At 38.5% G+C, this 26,780-nt stretch overlaps 2 protein-coding genes across 7 annotated transcripts; one reads left to right on the top strand and one right to left on the bottom strand.

The window, feature by feature from the left end:
* The first annotated feature begins 1,150 nt into the window (after positions 1-1,150).
* On the top strand, positions 1,151-26,544 carry LOC105452316 (E3 ubiquitin-protein ligase UBR3). 3 transcript variants are annotated; one of them, XM_011693303.1, is made up of 28 exons: positions 1,151-1,557; positions 3,990-4,203; positions 4,474-4,602; positions 5,072-5,337; positions 5,468-5,712; positions 5,833-5,950; positions 6,048-6,454; positions 6,667-6,822; positions 17,311-17,492; positions 17,573-17,712; positions 17,855-17,997; positions 18,243-18,409; positions 18,494-18,737; positions 18,982-19,138; positions 19,402-19,632; positions 19,805-19,957; positions 20,198-20,358; positions 20,486-20,960; positions 21,110-21,255; positions 21,344-21,490; positions 21,922-22,230; positions 22,401-22,629; positions 22,769-22,984; positions 23,249-23,514; positions 23,799-24,167; positions 24,496-24,627; positions 24,729-24,868; positions 25,098-26,544. In XM_011693303.1, exons 1-28 carry the CDS (start codon positions 1,311-1,313, stop codon positions 25,213-25,215), a joined length of 5,907 nt encoding a protein of 1,968 aa, XP_011691605.1. In that variant the 5' UTR covers positions 1,151-1,310; the 3' UTR covers positions 25,216-26,544. The 3 variants fall into 3 exon arrangements, with proteins under 3 accessions (XP_011691605.1, XP_011691604.1, XP_011691606.1); XM_011693302.1 differs by having other exon boundaries at positions 1,152-1,557; positions 19,802-19,957; XM_011693304.1 differs by having other exon boundaries at positions 1,152-1,557; positions 19,802-19,957; positions 20,486-20,942.
* LOC105452315 lies at positions 7,753-16,148 on the bottom strand. Of its 4 annotated transcripts, none has more exons than XM_011693299.1 (9): positions 12,604-12,780; positions 10,853-11,471; positions 10,371-10,512; positions 9,933-10,073; positions 9,592-9,809; positions 9,148-9,371; positions 8,772-9,007; positions 8,534-8,663; positions 7,753-8,438 (listed from the first exon to the last, which is right to left on the bottom strand). In XM_011693299.1, exons 2-9 carry the CDS (start codon positions 11,357-11,359, stop codon positions 8,102-8,104), a joined length of 1,935 nt encoding a protein of 644 aa, XP_011691601.1. In that variant the 5' UTR covers positions 11,360-11,471; positions 12,604-12,780; the 3' UTR covers positions 7,753-8,101. The 4 variants fall into 4 exon arrangements, with proteins under 4 accessions (XP_011691601.1, XP_011691603.1, XP_011691602.1 ...); XM_011693301.1 differs by having other exon boundaries at positions 12,579-12,780; XM_011693300.1 differs by having other exon boundaries at positions 12,458-12,780.
* Positions 26,545-26,780: the final 236 nt, after the last annotated feature.

Below are 26,780 nucleotides of genomic sequence, written 5' to 3' on the forward strand. Positions count from 1 at the left end.
CTGTTTTATTTTATGCGTAAAACCGTCGAATAAGCCTGTGAGCTGTGATTCCATTAAAATCGGAAGTGGTGTTCTATAATTACCATATTTATTATTAATATCCAATTTATTATTATTATTATTACTATTATTTTATTTATTATTGATTTACAATCGACATTTTATTTTGTTGATCGGAATTATTCTAAAGGCCGCGTTGAAAATCGTCAGCGGACGTTAAAATCAGGAAGCGAACTGACCAATCACAGTCGAGGGAATGTCTTGGCTGCCGTGTCCGAATCCCTCGATCCGTGATTGGTCGACTCGCGTGTGCGCCACCGTTGCGCGACGGGCCTTTAAACGCCGAGAAACGCACCATGTGTGTGCGTGGACTTCACTCACTCAAACTCGCATCAACTCGCATCACCTCACCACGTCGATAAGGAAGACCGGTCAGCGATCGCCGAGCGAACAGTAAATCGAGTGGACGCGCCAGTGGGGCTGACTGGTCGCGCACACACATCGCTTTCGTTCGTCGGTTTTCCTCGGCCTGCCTCTGATCCTCTCCTCGGCGAGACGGTCGATCGGTTGTTGGACATTCGCGATCGTTGATCGTTCGACCCTCCGCCGTGTATCCGCGGTCCGTTCTCGCGTGGTAAACCCCACGTCCGTGTCCGTGTTCGTGTCCGTGTCGTATCGTCTCGTCTCATCTCGTGTATCGTGTCGTGTCGTGTTCCGTCCTCCCGTATCGTCGTCGCACGAGCGCTCGCTCGCTCGCTCGCTCGCTGGGCGCGCTCCGTCCGCACGGGGATAATTGTCGCGCTTCCCCCGAGGAGTTGCCCCAGAAGAAGAGGCCGCCGTCGAGCGTTTTGGAAACCCGTGACGACGACGGGCCTACGGCCGTGGGCGCACACGGGAGCATCGCCGCGCCGTTGAAACATTAACGTCAATTAACGTTAACGCCGCCGGCGGCGGGAGGGGGGGGAGAGCCGTGCTCGGAGTCGCGCCGACCTCGTCATGCCGTCGGTCACCGCTACGACGACGACGACGGCGACGGCGACGACGGCGCTCCCCGGGTCGGCAGGAGACGCCGTCTCCTGCTGCTGCTGATATGGGGCCACTGACCGAGCGCTTCTGGTTCTGGTCCTCCACGGGTCCTCCCTGCTTCGAAAGTAAATAAAAGTCTCCAGAGAGAGAGAGAGAGAGAGTGAAAGAGAGAGACTTCGGCTCCCTCGCGGTTGCAAGGGTTGATCGTGAATTCGACGAAAGCGACGATCGAACGACGACGACGACGACGTCCTCCTCCAAGGTAGACGACCTCAGGCCTCACGATGGCCTCGACTTCCAGCAGCACGTCGCCCGACGTCCAGGTGCTGATGGGCAAGGGCAAGCGCGGTGCGGCGGCCTACATTAGCTTGGCTACCGGTCGGGACACGTACGGCAGCTCTCCACCGTATCTCAACGAGCTGCTGGACGTCCTGCTGAACCCCAGCAAACCCATCGACGACTGGGAGACCATCGACTGGTGCAAGTGGCTCATGGCTCGTGGCCAGACACCCGACGAGTTCGCCAGTACAGGTGGATATCCGCGATAAGAGAGATATGAAAGATGATCCTGCGCGATAATAGGATGGCTCGTGAGATAAAATTAATAATCACGCGGTGGAATATTTTCATTATTAAATAAGTAACGTGAATTGTCGATACAGTTAACACAGGTAATTTACCAATGCAGGATGATGTAATCCTGTTAAAAAAAATTTGCAACGTTTTGTAGAAAATTTCCGTTTGTTGTCATTACTTATAAACGTTGTGTTTATGTCTTAATGAATTTTTAATTTAGTAGATGAAACAGGATTGTTTTTGTACTAAATATTTTCTTGCAATTTGGGACAAATTGTACTCATTTGAGAAATCTGTCGACCTTGAGAAATATGATATACATATGTATATTGTTATAATTAGGATTTGATCAATACCTTATTTAAAATTTATCAATAATATCAGGGAATTTGTGAAACGATAAAATTGTGCAAACAGCACTTTAGTATTTAATTTTTGTAACAGCAAACATTGCAAATACATATTTAATTTACAACATCCAGTATGGAGCGTACAAAAAAGTTAAGGCTAAATTTATATGATGCATTAATATGGTTAAATTAAATATGGAAAATAGCAGGAGCTAGAAAGAAATCAAGCATTTCAATGATGTTTATTAAATAAATTATTGATTTCATAAATCCTTGGATAACTTCGTCACTGACTCAGGAATAAATGTCAGTTATTGCTTATACTACTCTTTATAAATTTAATTTATTCAATTAATAAATTAGAAAATAATTACAAAGGCTTCAAGAATAAATCAAATATCATGAATAAAATGCCTATATGAGCGGCCGCACTTGTAGGTGTATAAATCAACAAAACATTTTACAATGAGCAAAGAGTGTACTTGCTTAACAATTCATACAGAATGCAATCAAATATCACAAATAAGACAAAATGTGTTCTGTATTGTTAAGCAAGGATACTCTTTGCTCATTGCAAAATGTTTTATTGATTCACATACCTATACAATTGCGGTGGCTTACATAGGCATTTTATTCATGATATTTGATTTAAATTATTCAATAAATGTACAATAAATGTCCATTATAATAAGAAGTCTGAAGTCATATTGGAAACAAAGATCATATATATCAGAATGAATAATACTGATAAATTATAAAATTAAATATATAAAATTAAAATGGTATGAAAGTTGTGAAATGTATAAAATATTTAAAGAGAAAAAGAGAGAGAGAGCAGTTATTTCGGAATCAACGGAACTTCTTTAAAGAAAATAAAATCGACGAGAATAAAAGTTTGCTAATAAATCATTAATTTTTTATCTTTAAAAGGATTATATTCCTGAATATTACAAAAATTTTAAAATCTTTATTATTCGTTAGATTATCTTGACATCCCATATATTTATTCCCACTCTTTCAAGACGCTTTGTATTCAATAGAAATATTCATAACTATTATATAATAATTTTTTAAATATTAATGTTTTATCTGAAGTGTTACAAAATGCTCAGCATTCAGATATAAAAACTTAAATGGAGCTAGTTTTGCAGTTAAATAATAGATCTTATGACAAAATTATACAAATTTTAAGAATTATTATCGAGTTGTAGATATGCTTGCATTCCTTATTACAATAAATATTTACTTTGCTCTGAACGCCTTATTTGCAATGTTGCAATTTTATAAATTGCACACAGATATAAATATATCTGAATTTGCGTATTTGGCAGCGCTAATTTTTCAGATAAACATATAGTCATGTGAAGACAAGTATAGAATTGCAGCTATAGTCGATGACGTTAGCTTAACTCATGGTACAAAAATTACATTGAGTTGCTGTTTTAAATGTTATGTAAGGGCAGTTTTCTGCAGATATTAATTTATATAAATATATGTTATAAATAATATGACACGTGTTAAGTAACATAATTACACAATATTATCTAGATTACTTGTTGCCATTTATATGTTGTGTACGTATATTAAAAAGAATTTTATTTTTTTTATTTTTCATTTTATTTTTAGATTTTTTTTTATGTTTAAGAATTTAATCTTTTTAAAGATAAAAATTAATGATGTATTAACAAAATCTTATTCTTGTCGGTTTTATTATTTTTAAAGAAGTCGTTGACTCCGAAACAACTGCTATCTCTCTCTCTCTCTCTCTCTCTCTCTCTCTCTCTAAACATTTTATACCTCCGATGAAGAGAATGCTCCGAGGAAGCAAGATATTTTCGTTTTTATGATAGTTTTCACAGATTATTAATTTTATTAATACACTTGAATAAAATAATAAAAAGCATAGAAACTTGATAATAATTACAGAAATGTATATTATCTAAATTATTAATGTATAAAATCACATTCGAAAGCGATAATTGTATTATGGAAGTAAACTAGAATCCTTTTGTTTACCAATCAAATTCTTGTTTCTAGTACGCACTTATGATAACGCTACCACCTGCGGTCTGGTATGGACACCAAACTTCGTGGCGTATCGCTGTCGTACATGCGGCATATCTCCCTGTATGTCCTTGTGCACAGAGTGTTTCAAGAAAGGAAATCATTATCGCCACGACTTCAACATGTTCCTCAGTCAAGCTGGTGGTGCATGCGACTGTGGCGATACATCTGTGATGAAGGAGACTGGGTAAGACAATTAAGCACATTCTGTACAATAGAAATCTGCGGGGTTTACTGTAATCATCTTGACTTGGGAAATATTTTAATTTTTCTAAAACTAATTCTCTCGTTTTCTCTTCCTTTTTCTCTTTTGCGGGATGTACCTTGGGGAAATATTATGATTTCTCAGCTAAATACCTTGCATATTTCCGCAAATTTCATGTTGTGATTTGTCGAACACATTCTTGAATAATTTTTCTCTACAATATTGCTGATGTCGTTTTTCTTTGCTTTACAGATTTTGTGATAGGCACGGGCCAAACGCTGCTGTAAATAAATCAGTTGCGCCGAGTGATCTGATGTGCGTAGCCGAGGCGATGATGCCCAGAATTATTCTTCGACTTATACAACATTTACGTGAAAACAGGTATGTCGAACATTGTACTCGGACGAAAGTTATCATCGCCGTTATTATGACCTCTTGATGAATATGTAGTAGAAAATAGGCCTTTCAGCTGTACTTTAAATACGTCTGAATTATTAAAATGCAAAGAAATTATATCCTTTCTGACCTTTTGCCACATGATGCAAACTGATATACATATTTCAGTATGTGTTTCTCGAAATTGCATAACTCGTGTTGCTTCTAGACTTTAGAGTCAAAGTGGATGTATCTCAGAAATGAAATGTTTTTCGATCTATTTGTTCATTAGGATTTTTAATTCTCCGAGATGTAGAATGCGCTTGTAAATTGTTTGAAACGTAAATACGTTTTATTTTTTAATTATTCTTGAAGATGTTTAATTTAAAGAGGAACACTATTTTATACATTGGAACAAAATTGTAATGTGTCAATAAAATCAATCTAATGATTGATTTTGGTTCTTTTATTTTAGTAAAATGGGAGTGCCGGATCACAGAGGTGCTATACACGAGGCAGACTCATACCTGACCATGTTGCTCGACTTGAACAACATGGGCGCATTAATGAGGCACGTCATGACGTCAGCTCTCACGAATCCGCAAAAGTACCGAGGTCTCATGGATCCCTCTGTCTTAACGGGTCAAACGGAGTACGACAGCTATTGTCAAGATAGCAATAAAATATATCAGCATGCTGTGAAATCGCTACCAAATCCCGAGCCTCCAGACGAATATAAAGGTGAGTGATAAAATTATTACAGGACAATTTCGCGATAATTTTATTAACATTTCAATCAGTAATAATGATTTTTACGACAAAAAAAATTTGCATAAGCGACTTAATAACACGATACGATTCGCCTTTTTAGAATGTGTGTCGCTTCAAGAGCACTTGGAACACACCACATTTTTAGAAGAACTGATGTTCTGGACGGTCGCTTACGAGTTTCCGCAGAAATTAGTCTGTCTGCTTTTGAACATGTTGCCGGATCCCGATTACAAGGAAGCTTTAACTCGCGCCTTTGTCCTACACTACAGCAGAATCTCGATGATGCTCGAACGATCCACCGATCCCGACACGTTGAGCAATAGGGTGGTCCACGTAAGCGTACAGGTATTTATCTTTTTTATTAACTCTCAGTAAATATCATAACACGCGCGCGCGCAAATATAAATTTGCAGTCTCTTTATATTTTTTATAACATATTATAACTCGAACTTTTATACTTTTCAGCTGTTTAGTAACGAGAAGCTAGCACTAAGGATGGTTGATCAATTGAAGTTACTACACGTTATGGTTATTAGCTTGAAATACATGATGAGCAAAATACTCATTCAAAACACCTTGCATGGTACGTATAAGTTTTTTTTTTTTTTTAAGATAAAATAAAGACAGAGTCAGAATGCGAAAGGAACAGGAAGATTAAAAGGAGGATTTGCATTTTTCAGATCCGGATAAAAACTTTCACTATGTTGTGGACTGCGGTCGTCAAGTGATGAAGGAGCACTGTTACTGGCCACTGGTTTCCGACTTGAACAACGTGCTCTCGCACAAGCCAGTCGCTGTCCGATTCATGAGCGATAATACTCTTCTGGAAATGTGGTTCGACTTCCTGTCTATGTTTCAAGGCATGAACGTCAATCAGAGGGAGCTAAGTCAGCACGTCGAGTTCGAGCCCAACACGTATTATGCTGCGTTCAGCGCCGAGCTGGAGGCCAGCGCATATCCGATGTGGGCTCTGGTGTCGCATCTCCGTGGACCCGAGAGTGCGGCCTTAAGTCGGCAGGTGCTCACCTTCTGCCTTACAGCTCTGCAGGATTGGCTCGACGCCGTGAACTACACGCATCCGAATGTGGTGAGTGGGCGATTTATTGTCATACTATGGATGCTTTCCATTTAGTGACAAAAGTCTACACAAGTCGTTGTGTCTATGTTTACTCATTGAATATCAAAAAGAGCAAAACGACATTTGCGTCGACTTGTGTCATCAAATGGAGAGCCCTATCTTATATATTACATTCCAGTGCATTTGTAATTTATACGTTTTTTCTCACCGTCCTCTTTCAGAGCGATAGTTTGCAAGTGTCGTTTCATCTACCGCTTCATCGATACCTCGCGGTGTTCATGTGTCAGGCGATCAGACAGCAGGGAGCAACTCTGCGTGAATTATTGCCGCCCACGGATATGCTGCACCTTCTCATGATGCATCCGCTGCGAGTGCAGGTGAGTAGACATTTTTCTTCTCGTATTTTTTCCTTAATTAATCCTTCGCGGACGCACAATTATAATTTGTCTCTAAAGAAAAAACAACTCTTTAAATTTTATTTAAATTGAAGGTTTTTAAATTTGTTTTTAAATGTAAAGATCCCTTTATAGACCTTTTGCATCAATAAACGTTGTGATTGTATTCGATTAGATTATTTAAATAATTAGATTAATAGAAATATTTTGATCCGCTAAGGATTAACAATCTTAAGATGAATGAGGGATTTCTCGACGATTTATGATATTACTTGCACGTATGCAAATATAGACTTCGTCATTATAATAATTTATTTTGAAAAAGACATACACATTTATATAGTCACATAGAGAAATTTAAAGAAAAAAAAATTAATTACATACAATATTACAAAAATATTACAAATTCAGCTATAAAGATTCTAAATAACGTTCGTTAAGAAATTATAAATCTAATCTGGAAGAAAGTTTACATATGAAGATGTGGTAAAAAAATCGTACAATACTCTTCTAATCCTAATACTAAAATGAAATATTTTATTATGTTATAATCTTTTGAAATCTCTTAAATCTGATATATATATTTTTTTTGTTTAACCCGGTAACCGAATTAAACTGCAGCAAAAAGACTGTAGCCATTTGCGTTTTAAATTATTTCGCTCTAAATTGATCGTTTTACATAAAATCTTTTGAGTTTAAGATTTAACGATCTAAGTTATTAATTAACTAATTAATTTGGTAAACGATACACCGGTAAACGATGGCTTTATTAATAATGAGTATAACGGATTTAATAAAAAAAAATCTATACGTAATTAGTATAAGATTTAAATATGATCACTATTAATTGCATAGGAAATGTCGGTCTTATGTAGAAGATTTTAATTAAATAATTTCCAAGGGGAAACAAAGTAGTTGAAAAAGATTATATTTTCCACGTTTTTCGAAATTAGAAATCTCTCTCGTAATCGCAATTTTGATTGAATGTGAACAGAATCTAAAAATGGGAAGGGGTTAAAGATAAAGAACATACTTTTATGTTTCGTACACCGAATGTTCCAACGTCTATTTTTCTCGCTTCGTGCTTTATTAAAAAATTTCGGTTTTTCTTTAAAGCTGAAACATTTGTAGGTCAACATTTCGTATGCAAGAACTCGATACACATCTTTGCTTTTACCTCGATACGTATATTGAGGTCCTCGGAAAATCACAGGTTCTTTAATCGGTAATTTCTATAAAGTATTGAAAGGTATAAAGGATTCTACGCGGCTTTTATCTCGTTCGGGGCCGTCCCGAGGACCGGCGGTGCTGGTGGCAGATCGGCTTGCAGATGCGGCGCGTAGTCGTAGGTGATCAGTTTTAGGGCGACGAATCCGCCCGAGCCCGTTCGGCCCTTGTGAAAGATACCGGCGCCCGAGAGCGGCACCGGCGGATTCGGAGTGAGCGGTTGAACGTCGAGGAAGGGAATTGTGCTCTGCGCGGCGTCCTTCCGTCGATCGCTCGGCGCGAAGTTCAAGTATTGATTTTCCCCGGAATCCGGTACGTTCGGCAGGGAACTGCGAATCGGTACGTCGGGTTCGTTGTATTTCAGCTCGGTTCTAAAAATAAAAAAAATGCGGTCAATAGGCAGCATTATCAGAAAAGGATTAGGTAACTCTTTAGCCATTCTAAAAAAATAGAGAGAAAATCTCACCTGCTAGTAACGTCATTGCTGTGCCAGAAGCTCTTTTCCTCAGGTTGAATCATAGATCCGGATGTAAAGTTGAACGGAGTCACCCTTATTTCCAAATTTAAACGGCTGCCAACCATTCGGAATCGAAGGCCTAAATCGGATTTCGCATATTGTAGTGCGTTATATTTTTTAAAATAACGCTTTATTTTACACAAAGACATGCCCGCATAAGATTTATATGTTAACCGAGATCAGTTACCTGTCAACAGATGATCTTTCATTGACAGATCATCGAGATCCAAAGCGCGTTTTTCCCATGTCATTGTATGGTAGTCAACGTCAGGTTTAATGTCGGGATCCTTGATTGAAAAGGCATCGATCGGTTGCCATTGGATCGTGGCTGTATTAATCTCCCCACTTGGAAGTAGCTGACCCTCTTGGATTTGTATATGAATAATTCGGTTTATCATCTTCAATCTTACTCCTGTTATGACGCTACAAATAAGTGTTATATCTTCAGCTATCTTTCGTATAGATTCTATTACGTTCTATTAAATTTTATTAATTCCATTAATTTTGTTCAATTTCATTCGTTCTGTTGATCTTCATCAATTCAAGTTATTGGCCGTTCTTACCGGTTGTTCGAGATGTCAGACATCACGGATCGGAGACTGAAATATCGATGGGTACTCGAATTTTGATCGTCGCAATAGCAAAAGCAATAGCTGCAATGCCAGAAAAGCCACCGCCACCAGCTGTCGACTTTAATTGTTTGACTAGGACACGTCTTTGCATTTCCATAATGAAGACCATTTTCATACTCGATATATTCGTACCGCCTACTATGGCTTTTGTTTGCCTAAATGCAAAAAATTTGAATTAGTGATTGGGAGACTGCTACGTTACATTTTTTTTTTTTAAATTGCAAGACCGATTTCTTAAATCCGTAATTTATTCATTTTTTTTCTATTTTCAAAGAAATTATTTTTTTACTTTCGACATTCCAATTTTATAGATGTAATTTTAACTTTTTAATTATATTTTCATATATACGAAATGTGTCCAAGGTTAAGAAATACCGTGGGGCAGATCCACATGTCAGAATCAATGTACTCGCACTGCAATATCTTGCCAGTACATTGACGTTGTGTCGAGCAAAACTGATTAGCGAAGCAACCGTGCACCCTACTGTATCCATAATAACCACAGTTCTCCTTGCATGTACCGTCACCGTTTAAATCCACTTCGTTTACAATATATCCTTGGAATAGTTCCGTCAATTCGGTATAGGTTTCATCTAAACGGAAAAAATCGCGTATCTTTAAATTATACACATATCCAGTTATAAATCGTATAAATTGCAACATCATCGCGGTGTACGTCTGTATAGCTTAATTATTTTTATTCGGAGGGGCTTTACCTAACTTGTGCACACCCGGATCGCATCGCCAAAGACTTCTCGGGGCGAATGCCATTGCGGTTTTCACGGCTCTCAACGTCTCGGACGTTCGTATCGCGTATTGATGCTTCAGCGTCTGTATCTCCTCGCTAAAGTTATCGCCTGTATGTCAAAGGATTTATAAAAATTAGATACGTAAACGTATATAACTATATAAGCATTAACGTTAACTTGTTGTAATCCCTAGACTTCGAATCTTTAATATCGAGAGCGTTTTTATATAAATTGCTAGATTTAGCTTCAAGTTTTTAAATTCGCGCGACATCTACGCGTCTCTTTCATTTAAGCTCGCGAAAAAAAAAATGATTGGTCTTAATTGATCCGTCCAGATCGCGCGACGTCGAAAATGCTGTATGTAGGACGTGTGTATATTTAAACGTGCCCGTCGGTACCACGTACCTTCGTTGTACAGACGTAATAGCATATATGAGAATTGAATCATAGTGTAACCCTTGATCTCCGTCAGCGCCACGGCATTATACAAATTGTACAGCAGTTGCTGCGGCGATTGCATCTCATTGCACATTTGGTCCGACGCTTCCTGCACACAAAGGAACATAATATACTTTTGCAAATGTTTCGAAGACGTATAATATTTTTATTGCTGATGTTGTGCGTTCGAGAATGAACACGCGTCGCTCTGTGATATTTGATTCCCGGCAAAGAGTGCCGACGAATCTTTTTGGACTGTGCGCGCGAGTCCATTTAAAAATGAATTAATTCTCAACTTAAAAGCTATACTATTACATCTGCTTGCTGTAAACTAATGTCTATCTCGTTCTGAGAGAAGGCCATATCTCGAAGAAAAAAAAATTCTCTCCTAACGAAAATTCGTCGGTGAGGATGCAGTCTTTGCGGAATCGCGGCCGTCTGTTAGATACCTGAAAAGCCGCGATGAACAACTTTTCGTTGACGATCAGAGTCGCGATACGGTCGAGCGCCAACGGGATCGCGGCGTTCGGATCCCGCAGGATCGTCTCGGCGAAGTTCGCCAGCTGTTTCGCGTTGACCGGTGCATTCAGATCGACGATCTCGCGCTGCATCTGCCGGAACAGCCCGTACAGGCCGACGATGCCCTTAATCTCGTTCTTCGCGCGGGCCCAGAGCCACATGGAGTTCAAGGCGTTCAGGTAGTCCTCCCGATCCAGTGGGAATTGCTCGTCCACCTGATTGCCGAATCTTTTGTACGCCCTGATAAGATGCAGGTACTTCTCGCGATCCTCGACGTGCGCCCATTTCTGTTCGTTCGCCAGATCTTTTCGGAGATCCGTCTCCAGGTGTAGCAAAGCCTCTCTGACCTTGTCGATCGACGACGCGTCATTCTTGATCGCGGCGAGGGTTGCCATAGCCAGCACTCCCAGTGCCAGCGAGCATGTGAAGTATCTCATTCTTGTAGTCGAACCTTCGCCGGATGAGTCACTCACTTTGCTTACAGTCCGCTCAGCAGAATTTCTTCAGAGTTCTTCTTTTTCTTTATCTTCTCGCTGCAAGTTTCTTGGCCTGAAGACACGAAGACGAAAAAATCGAAAAAAGACGAAAATGGTAACGATGCAATCGCACTGTAAACTTTTTTTTTGTTACTGCTATTATTAATGCGTGAATTTATTTATTTCGTTATTATCTACTAATTTTTATCATTTATCGGTGTATGTGTTATTATTATCTGTATTTTTAATTCTCGACGACATCCGCGAGAGATAAAATCGAACGACCTTTTCGCGTCAACGAGCTCATCATCAATGGAACGGGAAGATGTATACAATCATGGGGGGGGTCGTGACACAAGAGAGGAGGGAGGCGGCGGAGGCTGTTAATGACGTGTTAATACATGATCTAGAGCGGCTACGAGCTACTCGGTGACGCTGTTTTTCTCCCACAAACGGTTAAATAACCACTCCTGTTAGCCACAACAGCGTCGTGGAATATTTCACGAGCAGTAACGCAAAGCTCTTTTTCCGTCTCTCTTCGTCCTTCAAAGCTTCCGCTCACTTCTAAGTTTCAGGAAGCCGCGAGGCTTGTATTATCGGACAATGATCGCGAGTAAATAGCACTAATCTACATTTAGTATTAATCTAATTCTGGAAATTGAAAACTATTGCGAATTAATGCGAATTGAGAATTGAAGATTAAAATGCTTCGTAAAGTTGAGGAGACCAAACTTATATAATAACAAATATAATATTATGGTATTTATTGTATTTATTGAGGAAATTATGTTTAAGATTACTAAGCCAGATTGGAAATTAGTAAAAAAGTACCAGACAACAAGAATTCTGAAAAATACAACAATCTGAAAAACTTTCAGCTGCTTTTAACATCTATCTAATCAAAAATAAATTCCAAAACTCAGCTTCAAAAGATAAAAACCAAAATAAAACCCATAAAAAACAAAAACATCATTAGAGACTTCTTCGGTATTTCAAATATTTTTTAGATATTTCTCAAGCGTTTCTTAAAGTTCACACGATAATCCCTTGATAACATACGCGTTAAAGCGACCGCATTTAGAGCGCGCGTTCACATTCAATTTTCCATTCTAATTCCTTTTCTTTAACGCTCGGCGTTTTTCAATTTTCGCCGCGAAAGAGAGGGATGAAGAAATTTCACTTGGTAAAATTCGCCAACGAAGCACCTTTCTTCCGTGTGACACAGTTGCACGTAGCTCGCGTATCCCACCCGGAATGCGGGTAACAAGTCCTCCCCCCCGCCGTATTATATATTACTGTTTCGGAACCGAGTGAGTAAGAGCAACGCTACCGTGTGGCCGACCGCGCTCGACTGGGTTTCACATTATGCGCCACAACGTATCTTGCCCACCTCTGGCCTCCACGAGTCCCCCACGTTATCCACCAGACTCACTGTTGTGTATCTCCATGCGCATGTGTTCCATACGCCCTGCTCTCGTCTCTCATATCACCCGGTACATTTGCACTTGGCGAAGAGGAGATGTGGCAGATGCGAGACACACTCGCACGGAAATCACTCTTGTGATAGTTGCATGGAGAATTTAAATAGGAAAATATCAAAATAGATGAAGAGGCACTTTTATAGATTATATGAAAACAATTAGGTATAAATTCATACACGGAGAGAATTTCCTTTTAAAATTTACCCTGAAAATCATATTAATCGTAGGACAACATAGTATTTTGACAAATTTTATGTAATTTTCTTTGTTTTTTTTTACTGTGCTAATAAATTAATAAATTTGGTGTAGTATATTAAAAAAATAAAATAATAAAAATTATATAAAATTCGTCGAAATACTGTGTTGTGGCACGATTAACATGATTTTCAGGATAAATTTAAAAATAAAATCCTCTCTGTGTAGAAAAGTTAATTGCATATAGAAAGATTGTCTTTTGACTTATCGCCTCAACTTTTCTATACGTATATCTTTGCGATTAAAACTCGTATTATATTCCCATCATGAATGGAGACAGTTCTGTTTGATTGTTCATTCATGAAGCTCAGCTTGCAGGAAGCTGTTTACATCCAATCGTTTGTTACTCAATGTCTTCGCGTTTCAGGGAACCTTAATTCTAGTCTGGAGAACGTGCATCAAGCCGTATATCGAGTCCGCTATTTCCAAAAATGAAAATTACAAAGAGCCACGCGAGAGCTTTAATATAAAATCACGGTTGAGCTCATATCTGTAATCTTCCCTCTTCTGTTGCGAGACGAATCTAGCGTGTCCGACGTACGAACGACGATTTGGAAATGAGTGCTAAATTGCAATTCGTTACGTTTCTGGCGCATCAATTAATGCGCGAAAGCTTCAATCAGGTGACTCGGCGCCGTTTCGCTGATTCGTGTCATTTGCCACGGCGCGTATCCGGCGAGTATCGAGTAAATGACGAATTTCCGTCGACGCAGATTTCCCTTTTCTTTCCGCGGATAATAAACGTAGCGAAGTAAAAAGCCGCAGCGGAGGCGGCCGGCGCAGCGGTCACTTGATCCATAGTGCGATACCGCTTCTCAGTACCTAATACCCACTACCCGCGCTTAATTGATACAGCGGGGTTCTCGTTACAATTATGTTATCGGACCACGACTCGTTCAACACGGGATCCCCGGGGCGTCGATTACAGCGTATCACGTGCGCTTTACACTTTCTACGCTTTGTCGTCTGAAATCTAAAATTCCGCGCGGTTTTACCGCCGCGGTGAGGAGAAAGGGCGGCTCGTGCACTCGTGACTAATTTCTATATTACAGCTGTATGACGTGACTACTCTAAACCGGCGCAAGATCACGCAGACAGATGAGAGTCCTTCCTGTTTGTCGTGTTATCCTGCTGTTCTTTATAGACACTCTGCGAGCGTGAGCATATTATTATTCACACACATGCCTAAAGCATAAATGATTGTCATATCACCCTTTATCGCTGCATAAACAATAATAAAATAAGCAATAAAGATAAAAGAAAGCACTATACAATGAACGTAATAATAAAATAAATTCTAAATTTTTATTATTTATTATTAAATAAATTGTACAATAAATAATAAAAATATATGTAAAAAATATAAACTCTGCAAACAATGTAGAGTATAAAGCCAATTCCAAAGAAATTAGGAGATTAATTATTTATTGTTAAATTTATATAACAAATTCAACAATAAATAATTAATAAATATATTAATGAAATAATAGTGTGTAATGTGATAGATGTAGCAACACGCATGATGAAGCGGAAGACATTTTTTACTTATTTAGAATGATTCATACGTATATCTGCGATACTTCTAGTAACCGAGAAACAGTATTTATTTGTTTATTAATATGCACATTTTACACACAGTTGAGAGAATATTTTTTCCTTGTATCTCAAGGTATTCAGGCTTGGCTGCAGCGCCATAAACGATCGTTTGGAAATATGTAAACGCATAACATCTTGTTAAATCAATTTGCTTTCGGGAAAAGTTTGAATCCGTTCGATACATATTTTACTTCTGATCGTTTATGTGCTGAAATACTTTAAATTTTCACAAATTCGTAGAAATGAAATATTAAACAGCGACAAAAAAATGTAGTCGTCCCTCGAAGAATGAAACAAAGCAAACGAGTGAATCACGTTAATTCTTTCCAGGAAACACAGTTACTTTTAAGTCACGTGTGTAGATATTTATTTAGATCATTGTAGTGTTAATATTAAAGATAAAATACTTTTGAAAAATATTCATGCAAAATCGGAGCTACTCTTTAAAGAAGATAATTTCTTTTTAAAAGACGTATCATTTTTAATCCACATCAATGACATTCTCTCTCGCGTGAGACAAAAGAATGCCTTGAATCAACAGATTAACGCCATACGTTGAAGGGAAAGATCCTTCATTAGAAACAATTTGTTCTCATCCAAGCTGTCTAATATCAGCCTAGACCATCCATTCGTTTCTTCAATCACGTTCTTAGAAACCGTTCTCGGGCGCCAAATACCCACCTTCATTTGATCAGCCAGGAGCACGAGGATGCTCCTGTTGTACACCTGTTGCTCGGACGGCACCACGAGCCTGTGTATCGACTTGAGAACGTCCGGCAGCTCCCCCAATCTCGGCGACACGCAGGTCTTGGCGAACCGCAATATCGTGAACTTCTCGAACTTGTCCGAATTGTTCGCGTACATCTCGAAGGATCTGTACAGCCCGTCCACTTGGCCGATGTAATGATCCAGCTCCCTCAGGGCGTCGTCGAGTCTGCGTTGCATAGGAAGTTGCAACAGCAGCTGCGACAGGATCGTGTCGACTTTGTTCTCCGTGCGCTCCTGGTATTCGTCGATATTTCTGGAGATCTGGTCCATCCGCCTGAGCAGCTCGCGCTCTATCGCCTTCATCAGCACGAGATCTTCGCCGGACTTGATCTTGTCGGAGGGAAGACGCGGAGCGATCATCTCCCAGGATTCCAGCAGCTCCATCGCGGTCTGGCGACCCAGCCTGATCAGATCGATCGCGTCATTCAGGCTGACGCTGGAGACGCAGCCGAAGGAGGCGCTCGCGAGGACGACCAGGAGCAGGGCCATCCCCCGACGGTACCTGGCCATTTCGAAGGAGCGCGAGCTCGAGGAGCGACGAAGATCAAGATGTCGGAAGGAAAAATCACGCGTGCCGCACACACGCCACTGGCCGTCTGCGACGTTAACACGCCGAGACTAGTAACTACGACTGCCTGCCGTTCACTCGGTTCGGGACGAGCCGTTATGGGCCGAGGACGACAACGGACGAAGTGGACGGTAGGGGATTGGTAGGGGGTATTGCACCCGCGGCCACGAGATATGAATGGAGCTGGTCTGTTCGGTTTCAGCTTGCGCCTCTTTTCAACGCGGTGCGAATACACATGTAGCCTTTGTTCGCATTTACACTACGAACTATCGGCGGGAGAGACAGGAGGGACGAGAAGTACGCGAAAAGTACGAAGAATGAACCTTTTTTTATTTTTTAGCGAATTTGGTTGCCTGTCTCGAGAAGTACCATTTCAACAGATTACGTGATCAAAATTGAATATCGTGTGTCAATTTTGATCATGTGATCTGCTTTGACTCTAAAAATGAATATAAGCATGAAAAAGTATCTTCACTATTCACGTACTATTCACGCAAGAAGAGTAGGAAGAATGGAATGTATAAGAAGTGCAGTCGTGCCAAGAAGAAAACAAGAGGTTGCACGTGCAAATATTTAAATTCAAATAACGCAGGAACTTTGATCATAACATCCAATGTACTGTTAAAAATTAATTCAATGATATTGATAACAGATATAAAAGAGATCAGAAGGAAAGAATTGTCAGCGTGATTTACGAGTTACTTTGTCAAACACAAGTTAGTCGGTCTACTATGAAACGAGTTTGAAAATTTATTTCAAATGTTTACATAAGAATGAGACACGCTACTGTTATGTAAGTTTGTGTGCGGTTGGCTTAAATGCTGTATGTTACCCGAGATATGAAAAGATTAAATTTATATCTTTCATCGAAAAAATGTGTTCCGCGAGCTCAATTTAAATGATGATGCATCAGAGATGAATGAAGGCCAACTAGATATTTTGCACGACAGTTTTATGAGGATGTTTATAATAATCGCAGTGTTACAGTCGCTACAAGTCACACTATAGTTATAACAATAAAATTTTATTTTTGAACCGAAAATTGTAACATTCACATTAGAATATTATCGAGCACCAAGATCCACTTTGACCGCGTTGGCGTTTTCCTATCTTACAACTTTTATTAATTTTTAATTATTTTTTTTTAATTTTAAATAATTACAGAATTCAGTGCAAGATAATATTTTATCATTCGTTGATCACGTTTATGTAATATAATAAATAACTTTTTCTTTCGATTTCAGGTGGCCTTCTATGAGATTTTGAATGGATTGTGGGTCCGCAATGGATTGCAAATAAAGGGCCAAGCAATGACCTACATACAGTGCAATTTCTGCAATTCCATGGTGGACGCCGATCTGTACTTGCTGCAAATCTGCGCCACGAAGCTAATGCCGGATGTCTTTCTGAAAACCGTCATCGAAAAGTAATATCCTCTACCTCGTTTTATTTTCTCTTTACATCGAATTAATAAGCAAACGTTCTAATTAAAAAAAAAAATTACAGATTTCACGTGAGAGAATGGATGAGTTTGTGCCTGTATCATGCTCCACAAAATGAATATCTCGAGGGCGAGTATGATACCCCGATGTTGGAAAGTTGCCTGACATTTTTGGCTACATTAGTTAACGTCAGAACAAATCTCGGTGAGTCGATTCTAATGCAATTTTAGAAATCTCTTACCTTTTTTTCGTAACAATAAATTTTATAATCTGAGAAAGAATTATTAAAGCAAGCATATAATCCATATCGTACATCCATTAAGATGTTTATGTTTTTCTTGCACAGGTTTATCAGATCCTGAAATGTCTCGTCTTGAAATGGTGACATTATTGTGTATGGGTGATAAGACGCATAGCCAATTGATGGAACTAATGCCGGAACGCTGTGGAACTACTCAGAACAGGGACTTTGAATCTGTTCTGGCTGATGTACGTTCACGTATATCTGAAAAAATTATTTTGACTTCTAATTTTTATTTTTATATAAATTTTACTTAATAACTTCTTAATTACAATTATATACAATTTTCTCTCTCTCTCTCTCTCTCTCTCTCTCTCTCTCTTTGTATTAAATATATGTACTCATATATAAATAAATTTTAAATATATGTACCCATATATAAATAAATTTTAAATGTGCTTCTCTTTTACTTAATGACATAATATGTTTGTAGGTAGCGCAATACAGGGCCCCGAATCTCGAGGCAAGTGGCAATATGCAACAGGGTATGTACGGACCAAAGGCTCGCGTGTGGGACGAGTTGTTTGATCCTTTACACGTATTGCTGAGAGCAGTCCATAGAAGAGACTTTCAAGTGTCTATGGATCGTTTCACAGAATAGTACGTATCAGATTTATCGGTAAAAATACATCTATATTGAAGCGTTTCATTTTTCACAAATATTATATTATTTTTCTATTGCAGCGTGAAGCAATCGGGCAAGCTAAAGAACAGTGCAACTCTCTGGCCGCCATTTAGGCAACCGGCTCCGGTCTCGTCGGACTACGATGACCCTCGTATAGTCCTACGTTCCAGAGTTTTTCATACTATGATCCTGATAATACTCTATAAGGCTGTGAACGGGCATAACATATCGGAGCATGTTATGGCACTGACTATTTATCTCCTAGAGATGGCGGTTATTACTGCGGAACCGCCGGATAAATCCGTAAGTAATTCTTTTTGACAAAATCATTGATTTAAATTTTCTCGTTAAATTGCCTTGATCAGTTTATTCTTTTTCTCATATGTAACTTGTTACTTTAGCATAGTAAATAAGAAAGTAAATGATTTATGACGGCGTATTTATTTTGGTGGCGCATTTTATCTTGTTTGTTTTGATTGTAGTTCTTTTACAGTTTCTTAAATCTATTTTATTCCACTATTTTACATAGTAATGTAATCATTTTCAGGTGAGCCCTTTATGTCAATACACCGGTGGCACCTCTCGTATGATAAAGGACATGGATTTGTCTGGATGGTACGAAAGCGATAGCTTGTCCGAAAATCTGAGGACAGTGATACCTCGAGTGATTCTAGTCCAAGAGTCAGAGCCTAGCAGCCCAGACAGTGAGTATAATACGTTATTCGTCGAATTTCTATTGTCTGATTTTTTTTTTAATATAATTGCTTGATTTAATTTGAAAATTCTGATAACACGAAAGCAAAATATAACACAATGTAATAATATGAAATGACAAAATCGATACATAATAATAATTTAGTGACGCTAATTTAGTGTGCTAATATATTTAGTAATAAGTGCTAATATATTTAGCTAATATATTTAGTATGCATTTAACACGTTTGATAATGTACTTAATAATGCTTAGGCGAATTCGAGTGGGAGATGATCCAAGGAGAGATGAACGAGGTGGCGACATCCTTGATGTTAAATGACGGTGCGGATGACGGCGCAGAGGAAGTCTCCTTCGAACTGTTGGGATTTTCTGTAGACACCGTTAGAGATGACAGCGGTGTGTCGAATGTTAATACATCGCTGCCTTTACTACCGTCAGTCGAGAATGCTACATCTCTGGTGCCAGCATTACCATCAACAAGCGGTTAGCAAAATTTTTATGTAGATTGTATATATTGCAACGTTGGTAATATGTACATATATATTTTTTAAATCATTCATACATTTTTTTAAAATTATTTTTTAACGTTGCTCATTTTTCTTACAAATAATTTATACGAAATATAATAATGTTATATTCTGTAACATTACAGTAGAATATGATGTGGCAATTGTACCTGAAGACGGAATCGTCGCCATAGCTCGTAGTAACAGTGAGGATGACTTAACGATACCTTTGCAAAGAGCTCTACCACCATCCGGGGAAGAATCCATGGCTCTAGCTATCGAAACGCCTCCTTCACCAAATAGTACGTTTTTTTAAATTTCCAACTCATAATTTTTCTATCACTGAGTTTTTATTACTGATTTAACGAAGGTGGTTTTTGAAAAGAGTCATACTCATTGAAATACCTTCTCGATATCAATTTTTATTTTTATTTCTTTGAAATTTTTATTTCTATACTTTATTCTGTTAAATTTAGATGTATATCAAATGTTATGTGTATGCGTATTCTAATTTATTTAATTTTGTTCTCAATAATAATTAGATGTAGTCGACGACCAGCCAGCATTACCACCTGCTCCGCAACGCCCGGCGGTTATGGCCGGAAATGAAATAGTTCCAGCACAACCAGTTAACTATAGGGCTACAGAAATCGTTCCATCCACGTCGAATCCTCACAAACATTTTAAGAGGAGAGAGCCACAAGTAATATATATATACGCTACTTCTAACACACAGTATTTTACATTCTTCGCATTTCTCATTGTGTACATCTTAATATATTTGCAGCTCGGTTTAGCTTATTGTTATGAAATATTCGTATATCTTCCAGGGTGGACCAATGCAACCGCAATCCGTAAAAGTGGGAGAGAGTATAATCTCCTTGCTGTTAAAGCTGCATTCGCAACTATCGGGCGCACCAGACAGCTACAATCCCGAACAAAATGCAATGGACAACGAAGCCAGTAGCTGCTGCAGCAGCAGCAGCAGTAGCAGTGGCTCTTCCACATCATCATTGCCCAGTGAATCACGAATCGGCGATGGGCCATTCTTCATATCGCAGCTACTTAGGAAAATAGCAGATTTAGATCCTATGTGCAAACAGACGATCATCGAGACTAGGAACAAATTGTGGCCCCGTATGCAGGAGTGCGAGGAAGACGAGCAGCGCGAAAAGGAGAACCGCGAGCGGGAGGAACGACGAAAGAGAGCGAAGGAGAGACAGCAAAAACTGATGGCGGAGTTTGCTAACAAGCAGAAGCAGTTTATGGAGAAAGCGATGAAAACCGGTAAATTATCTGTTTTGCGTACGTATATATAAATATTATTACAATTATTTATAAAAGCTGTAGCATTTCAGTTTGTAATATTTTACTTTACAACAGAAGTGCGAACAGAAATCTGTGATCACTTATCAATCAGTTATATGTGATGCATTTTTTTATTGTTATTACAGAGGAAGCAGGTGCATCTAGGATGGAGTGGGATCAGGAGGAGAATGAGACTAAAATGACTAGTAAAAAGGAGTACCACTGTGTGATATGTAATCAAACCACTCCCAGCAGTGAAGACAAACCGATGGGACTCGTTGTATTAGTTCAAGTAATGAATTTTATCTTTTACCGCATGAAAAACTTTTTTTGCATGTTTTATATACATATACCTATATATTCGCGCTCTCCCGGTACAGGCAACTAGCGTTATTGGCCTCGAACGACAACAATCGGAGAGGCTAGCTCTTCCCACGTCCGACGATGATCCACCTATACCCGAGGAAGATACTCGAGGCGCCCATTTTGACCGCAAACTGGAGGAAATGGCTGAATTATTCGACACGGTAAGCGAATATATGCAAATATATGTTTTTGCTGTGTTCTTTCTACAGTCATGGATACATCGGTTGCGACATTTTCTTTTTTATAGGTTTCAAAACGCACTAATATTTTGCAAATCCGGACCACGATTGGTGTTGTACTGTCTCTAGACTAAAGATAGTACATCGTGGTTTGCATTTGCAAAATATTAGTTATCTATAAAATATATTATGTATATTATGTATATATTATGTATATATTATGTATATTAAATATATATTAGAAACCTATAAAAAAAAAGTGTCGCAACCGATCTGTCCACGGCTGTACATATTTTCTTTGATTTTTCCTTTTTTTTTTATTATCCCCATGGTACGTGTTTTTCACGTACAGATGAAAAAATAGGCATACGATGTCTTAACATTGAATAATATTATACATTTTTATTTTGCAGTTTTCTTGGCTGCTCTCGATTAATCTCGGCTGGGACGGTGGTGTCCATGTGCAAACATGTGGTCATCATTTGCATCTGGACTGTTTGAAATCCTATCTCGAGTCCCTTCGTAGTCAGCAACGGCAGCAGAGTCTAGCGGTGGAACGGGGCGAGTATCTGTGTCCGCTGTGCCGGCAATTAGCCAACTCTGTTCTGCCGCTGTCACCGCAATTGGGCGAATGCTCGGCGGTGGTGCGATCTCGTCACGCTTCCACAGAGACCATTTATGCGGATCTGAACACTTTTCTCAAGGAGATACAACGAAATCCTGTACGTGTAGCAGTAGTAACTTCTCCCGTCTTTCTTTTTAGCAATTTTTTATTTATTTACTACAGTTTCAAATTATTTATTTCAGTATTTATTGTTTTTACATGTAACGTTAGTTTTTATTAGCGTTTGAAAATTATAGCTAATTTGATGAATTTATCTGTCGTTTCCAGGTCTCCTCGAATCTGGCTGTGGCGATGGGAAAGGCCATGGAAGATATGACGAGTTGCACGTATCTAAAGTATAAGCAAAAGGACTGTAAACCTAGTCACGAAAGCTTGTTCCTTTTTGTAACTTCGGTAGCTCGAACTAATTTTGAGATTGAACTTGTACAACGCGGCGGTTCGTTGTGCGTTCCACCACCTACGGCGACACCCCTGACGCCTAAACGCGATTGCATAGGTATGTTTAATCGATATCGGCTCCTTTACCTTCTTTTTTTTATTGTTATTTGTTTATTGTACGCAGTACGTAACAGTATGTTTGTAATATTAATCTGTAGATATGGAGATAAAAAGAAATATGTGTTCTCTTCTTTCAGTCGCGCTTCTTCACGTATTGGCGATGCACGCTCGGGTACTGACCACGTGGCCAGTGCACCACGTATGGCAACAGCTGTCCGGCATATCGCTGATTGAAGAATCGGCGTCCACGCTCGCCTTGGCGACACGCGAGCGACAGGTTCCTTTGCTTCTGCGAGACCCGACCGCCATGCTCATTCAATTCATACTGCTGTTGCCGTTGCACTTGGACCAAAGTACGCACGTTGCAAAGATTTTTATTTTGTTTCGTTGACTTTAACGTCAAAATAAATTATGTGGCGCAATAAGTCGCAAAACGCAATTCGCAAACGCGGACGCAAGATGACATTTTTTTGACATTTTCTTTTTTTTTTTTTCTGCATTTGCGAATTGTGTTTTGCGTTTTGCGACTTATGTAGACGGGCCTTAACTGACAATGAGACGCATATTTGATTGTAACACGAGTAACAAGCGAACCAATAATTTCCCTTTCTCCACAGCGTACTTTTCCGGCGTGGTAAAGGTCCTCTACAACTTGCTGTACTATCAAGTAATACTACAGATAAGCTGTAACTCGTCGCGAACAGAGCGGAACACGATTCTAAAGAAGAAATGCAGCTGCGCCACCACGCCCTCGACCATACTGGCCGAAATCATTGAGTATTTCAGCGAGAGCGGACTCTATTCCGGCACGGACGACGACAAGCCGTCCACTTCGACCTCTCCCACTTACGTCAGGGTGAAGTCGCATTACATCGAGCAACAAGTACGTTTTATAAATAGAATACATCTAGACGTGTGCTTCTAAAATTAATTTTTTACGAAGTAATTTATCGCGCCATATATGCCTGTACAATGTTTAAGTGATAATAACGTATCTTGGAAAAAGATAAAATATCCGTATCGCTTGACGTAAACGCAAATTGATTATTATTTTAATAAGGAATTTTATTATATTAAAAACTCTTAAATTTCGGCCTAATTTGGTTTTTTAACAGAATATAACAGTGTTTTTATTATTAGTACATTATTTCTATTTGATCGGTCCAGATCCAGACATTGTGCTTGCCCTTTCTGCGAGTGGCCGCATTGTTGCGTTATCATCTGTACGAACAGCCGCTGCCAGTGATCAGAACGCAGCAGAGCGAGTTTGTCAGACTGGTGTATTATCTGGAGCTAGTCACGGAAGGCATGAGCTGGGACAGCTTCGACTCAACGGTAGCGCTAAACTGGCAGGAGCCGGAGGCGAGCGTCTCGGTGCCTCTCTTCTGGTGCGATCAGTTGATCGCGTTTCTCGCCAATACCGGTGAGCTCTCGGGAGGCCACCAGTCGGTCCGGAACCTGATAATGAAGCAGCACATATCGTGGCATATGCCGAAACTACTTAGTCTTCCAAGGGAGTACGAGAAGATCTTCACGGTAAGATCTAGCAATTAGAATGCGTCACGGTTGTTGCGTTTAAAGATCATTAAGTCGAGCAATAAAAAAAAATGGAAAGGAAAATAGTTATAGATGATAAAGTATAAGACATGGCCCAATAATTTTTTTTTATTCTTATCTTTCAATTTATCAATAATTTTATATTAATTTATTTTTTAATACATTTAATATCTGCATTCTATAAATCAGAATGTTTTCGTATGTATTATGTGTTTTGTACCGTTGCGTATTATTCGTATTATTTTTACTCACATATTTTCTTATCCCCCTCGTAAGTATATACATTAATTATTAATTTTTTTTCCAGTATTACCACGAACGGCAGTGCAGTACGTGTGAATCTGTACCGCAGGAGATCAGCATCTGTTTGTTGTGCGGCACTATTGTCTGCCTCAAACAAAACTGTTGTAAACAGATGAACGTGTGCGAAGCTATTCAGGTGAGCACAATTTACATACGCATGAGAAAATGTGGGGTATCTTCCGCGTATATTGGACTTGTTAACATTTTTTTTTTTTTTTCGTATTTTTGTACATTCAGCATTCGATCGACTGTGGGGGCGGGACTGGCATCTACCTCGTAGTGACCTCGACTTATATTATCGTGATACGCGGTCGGCGAGCGTGTTTATGGGGATCTCTGTATCTCGACGACTTTGAGGAAGAAGATAGGGATCTAAAGTGAGTACGATTTATTGCGAGATATATGGAACAGTAATACAATTAAGCGTTTACCATTTTAATCTTCGTGTTAAAAAACGAAGATACATTTTAATTCAAACTTTATTAAAATTAAAATTTCTTTTACGACGAATTACAAGTTAATTTTTTAAAGAAGAAATAATAACTTCTTCAAATTTGATACTATTATTTAATGTTCTGTTGTTCACTATTACAAATAATCTTGTAGACGCGGCAAGCCCCTATACCTCAGCCAGGATAGGTATCAGCTTCTGGAGCAGCAATGGCTGGCACACAGATTCGACCATACGAAGAAAACATGGGTATGGCATCGCGACGCTCTGTGACCCATCACGATGTTGTCTCATGTCGCTCGTCGCTCCTAATTGCAAAAGACTCCCTCCCTGCCTCTCTTTCTCTCTCTATCTCACTCCCGCAACTCCCACAATTTATCCCTCCCCATCCCACACACACACACAAAATGCCTCGCCCTTTCGCAGTAATGTCCGCGCGCTTTAGAGACTAAGGGAGATAGATCGTCCTTAACGGATATTATATATTTATTATGCAATCGCGAGTAAGTAGTAGATATTAAAAAAAAAAAGATGAATGAAAGTATTAAGAAAAAGAACGCTCGTTTGGAGAGGATAGATTTTTTTTTATATAGCTGACGCGTAAACGACTTGGGTAATATGTACTAGATTCTGTAGAAATTGTGTATGCTCTCAAATTGAAAACCTGTACATTTTATTTAAGTATATACACAGAGCCGTCATTTTAACTTTTCCGTATAATTGTCTCCAAAATTAATGGTCGTTGGAAGAAGGAATATTTCAGATCGAAGTTACACATTTTTCTTTCAAATTGTTCCGCTTACACGGAAAAAAAAATTGAGTAATTTTGATCCTAGATCTTTTGTACAATAGCCACGATCTCGGAGATCGTTGTAGGGAAAAATTGAAACGAGAGATATCTTGTATATATACATAACATAACATATATAATATATGCTTATAAGCATAAAAATTACATCGTAATAACAAAAAAGGAGTACTTATCTAGTATGTAGTGTTTGTATCTTCTAGGAAAGGACGATAATAATAATCGGAAAGACAGGTGAGAGAAAACTTGTGTATTGCTTCGAGCGGAAAAAAACCATTTATTTTGAAAGCAAATAATTTCAAGATTTGTTTTTTTTTGTTTTGCTAGATACTTCGCAGAATATTTACAAACGTAAATTTTTAATTCTTTCAAAAAAAAACGGCGAAGTTGAAAACAAAAGATGCGTCAAGAGCATTAATGTCGATCAGGACATGACAGCAATCATGACATGACAGATAAATTAATAGCTTCTCGTTTCAGAATGCACACAGTGCAAAACTGATCCATTGCAAAATTAGAAAAATGGTTCTTAAAAAATCATACTACGTAGGACTATACGGAACTACGTAGAGTATTACGAGTCTGGATTATCCGATGCCATAGACATGTAAAATATATAATAATCATGTTTATTAATATCTATATATATATATTATAGACATGTTATTTCCACGGATTATATTAATGATTATAAATATGTAATCATGTACCACATAATTTTCCATTTATAGGCAAAGACCTAACATTCTGTTCAAACTTTGATACATTTTAATGAAATTAATTATTAAATTCGTTTATAATTAATATAAATTAGTGAAAAATATAAATACAAGTATAAATTTGTTATTAATTATTAAATTATAGGACATATTAAAATTCTTAATTAAATTTTTAATATTGTATAAAAATGTTATCCAAGTTTATTACTTAAAAGTGTTGTTAAATTTATTACATATAGACGTAAAAATATTTACTTATATAATTTATAATCTATAGCATCGGGGAAATCGAACATATATATCGATTTTCA

The sequence above is a fragment of the Wasmannia auropunctata genome, unplaced genomic scaffold (genome assembly GCF_000956235.1).
Source record: "Wasmannia auropunctata unplaced genomic scaffold, wasmannia.A_1.0 LD336033.1, whole genome shotgun sequence".
NCBI classification, from domain to species: Eukaryota; Metazoa; Arthropoda; class Insecta; order Hymenoptera; family Formicidae; genus Wasmannia; species Wasmannia auropunctata.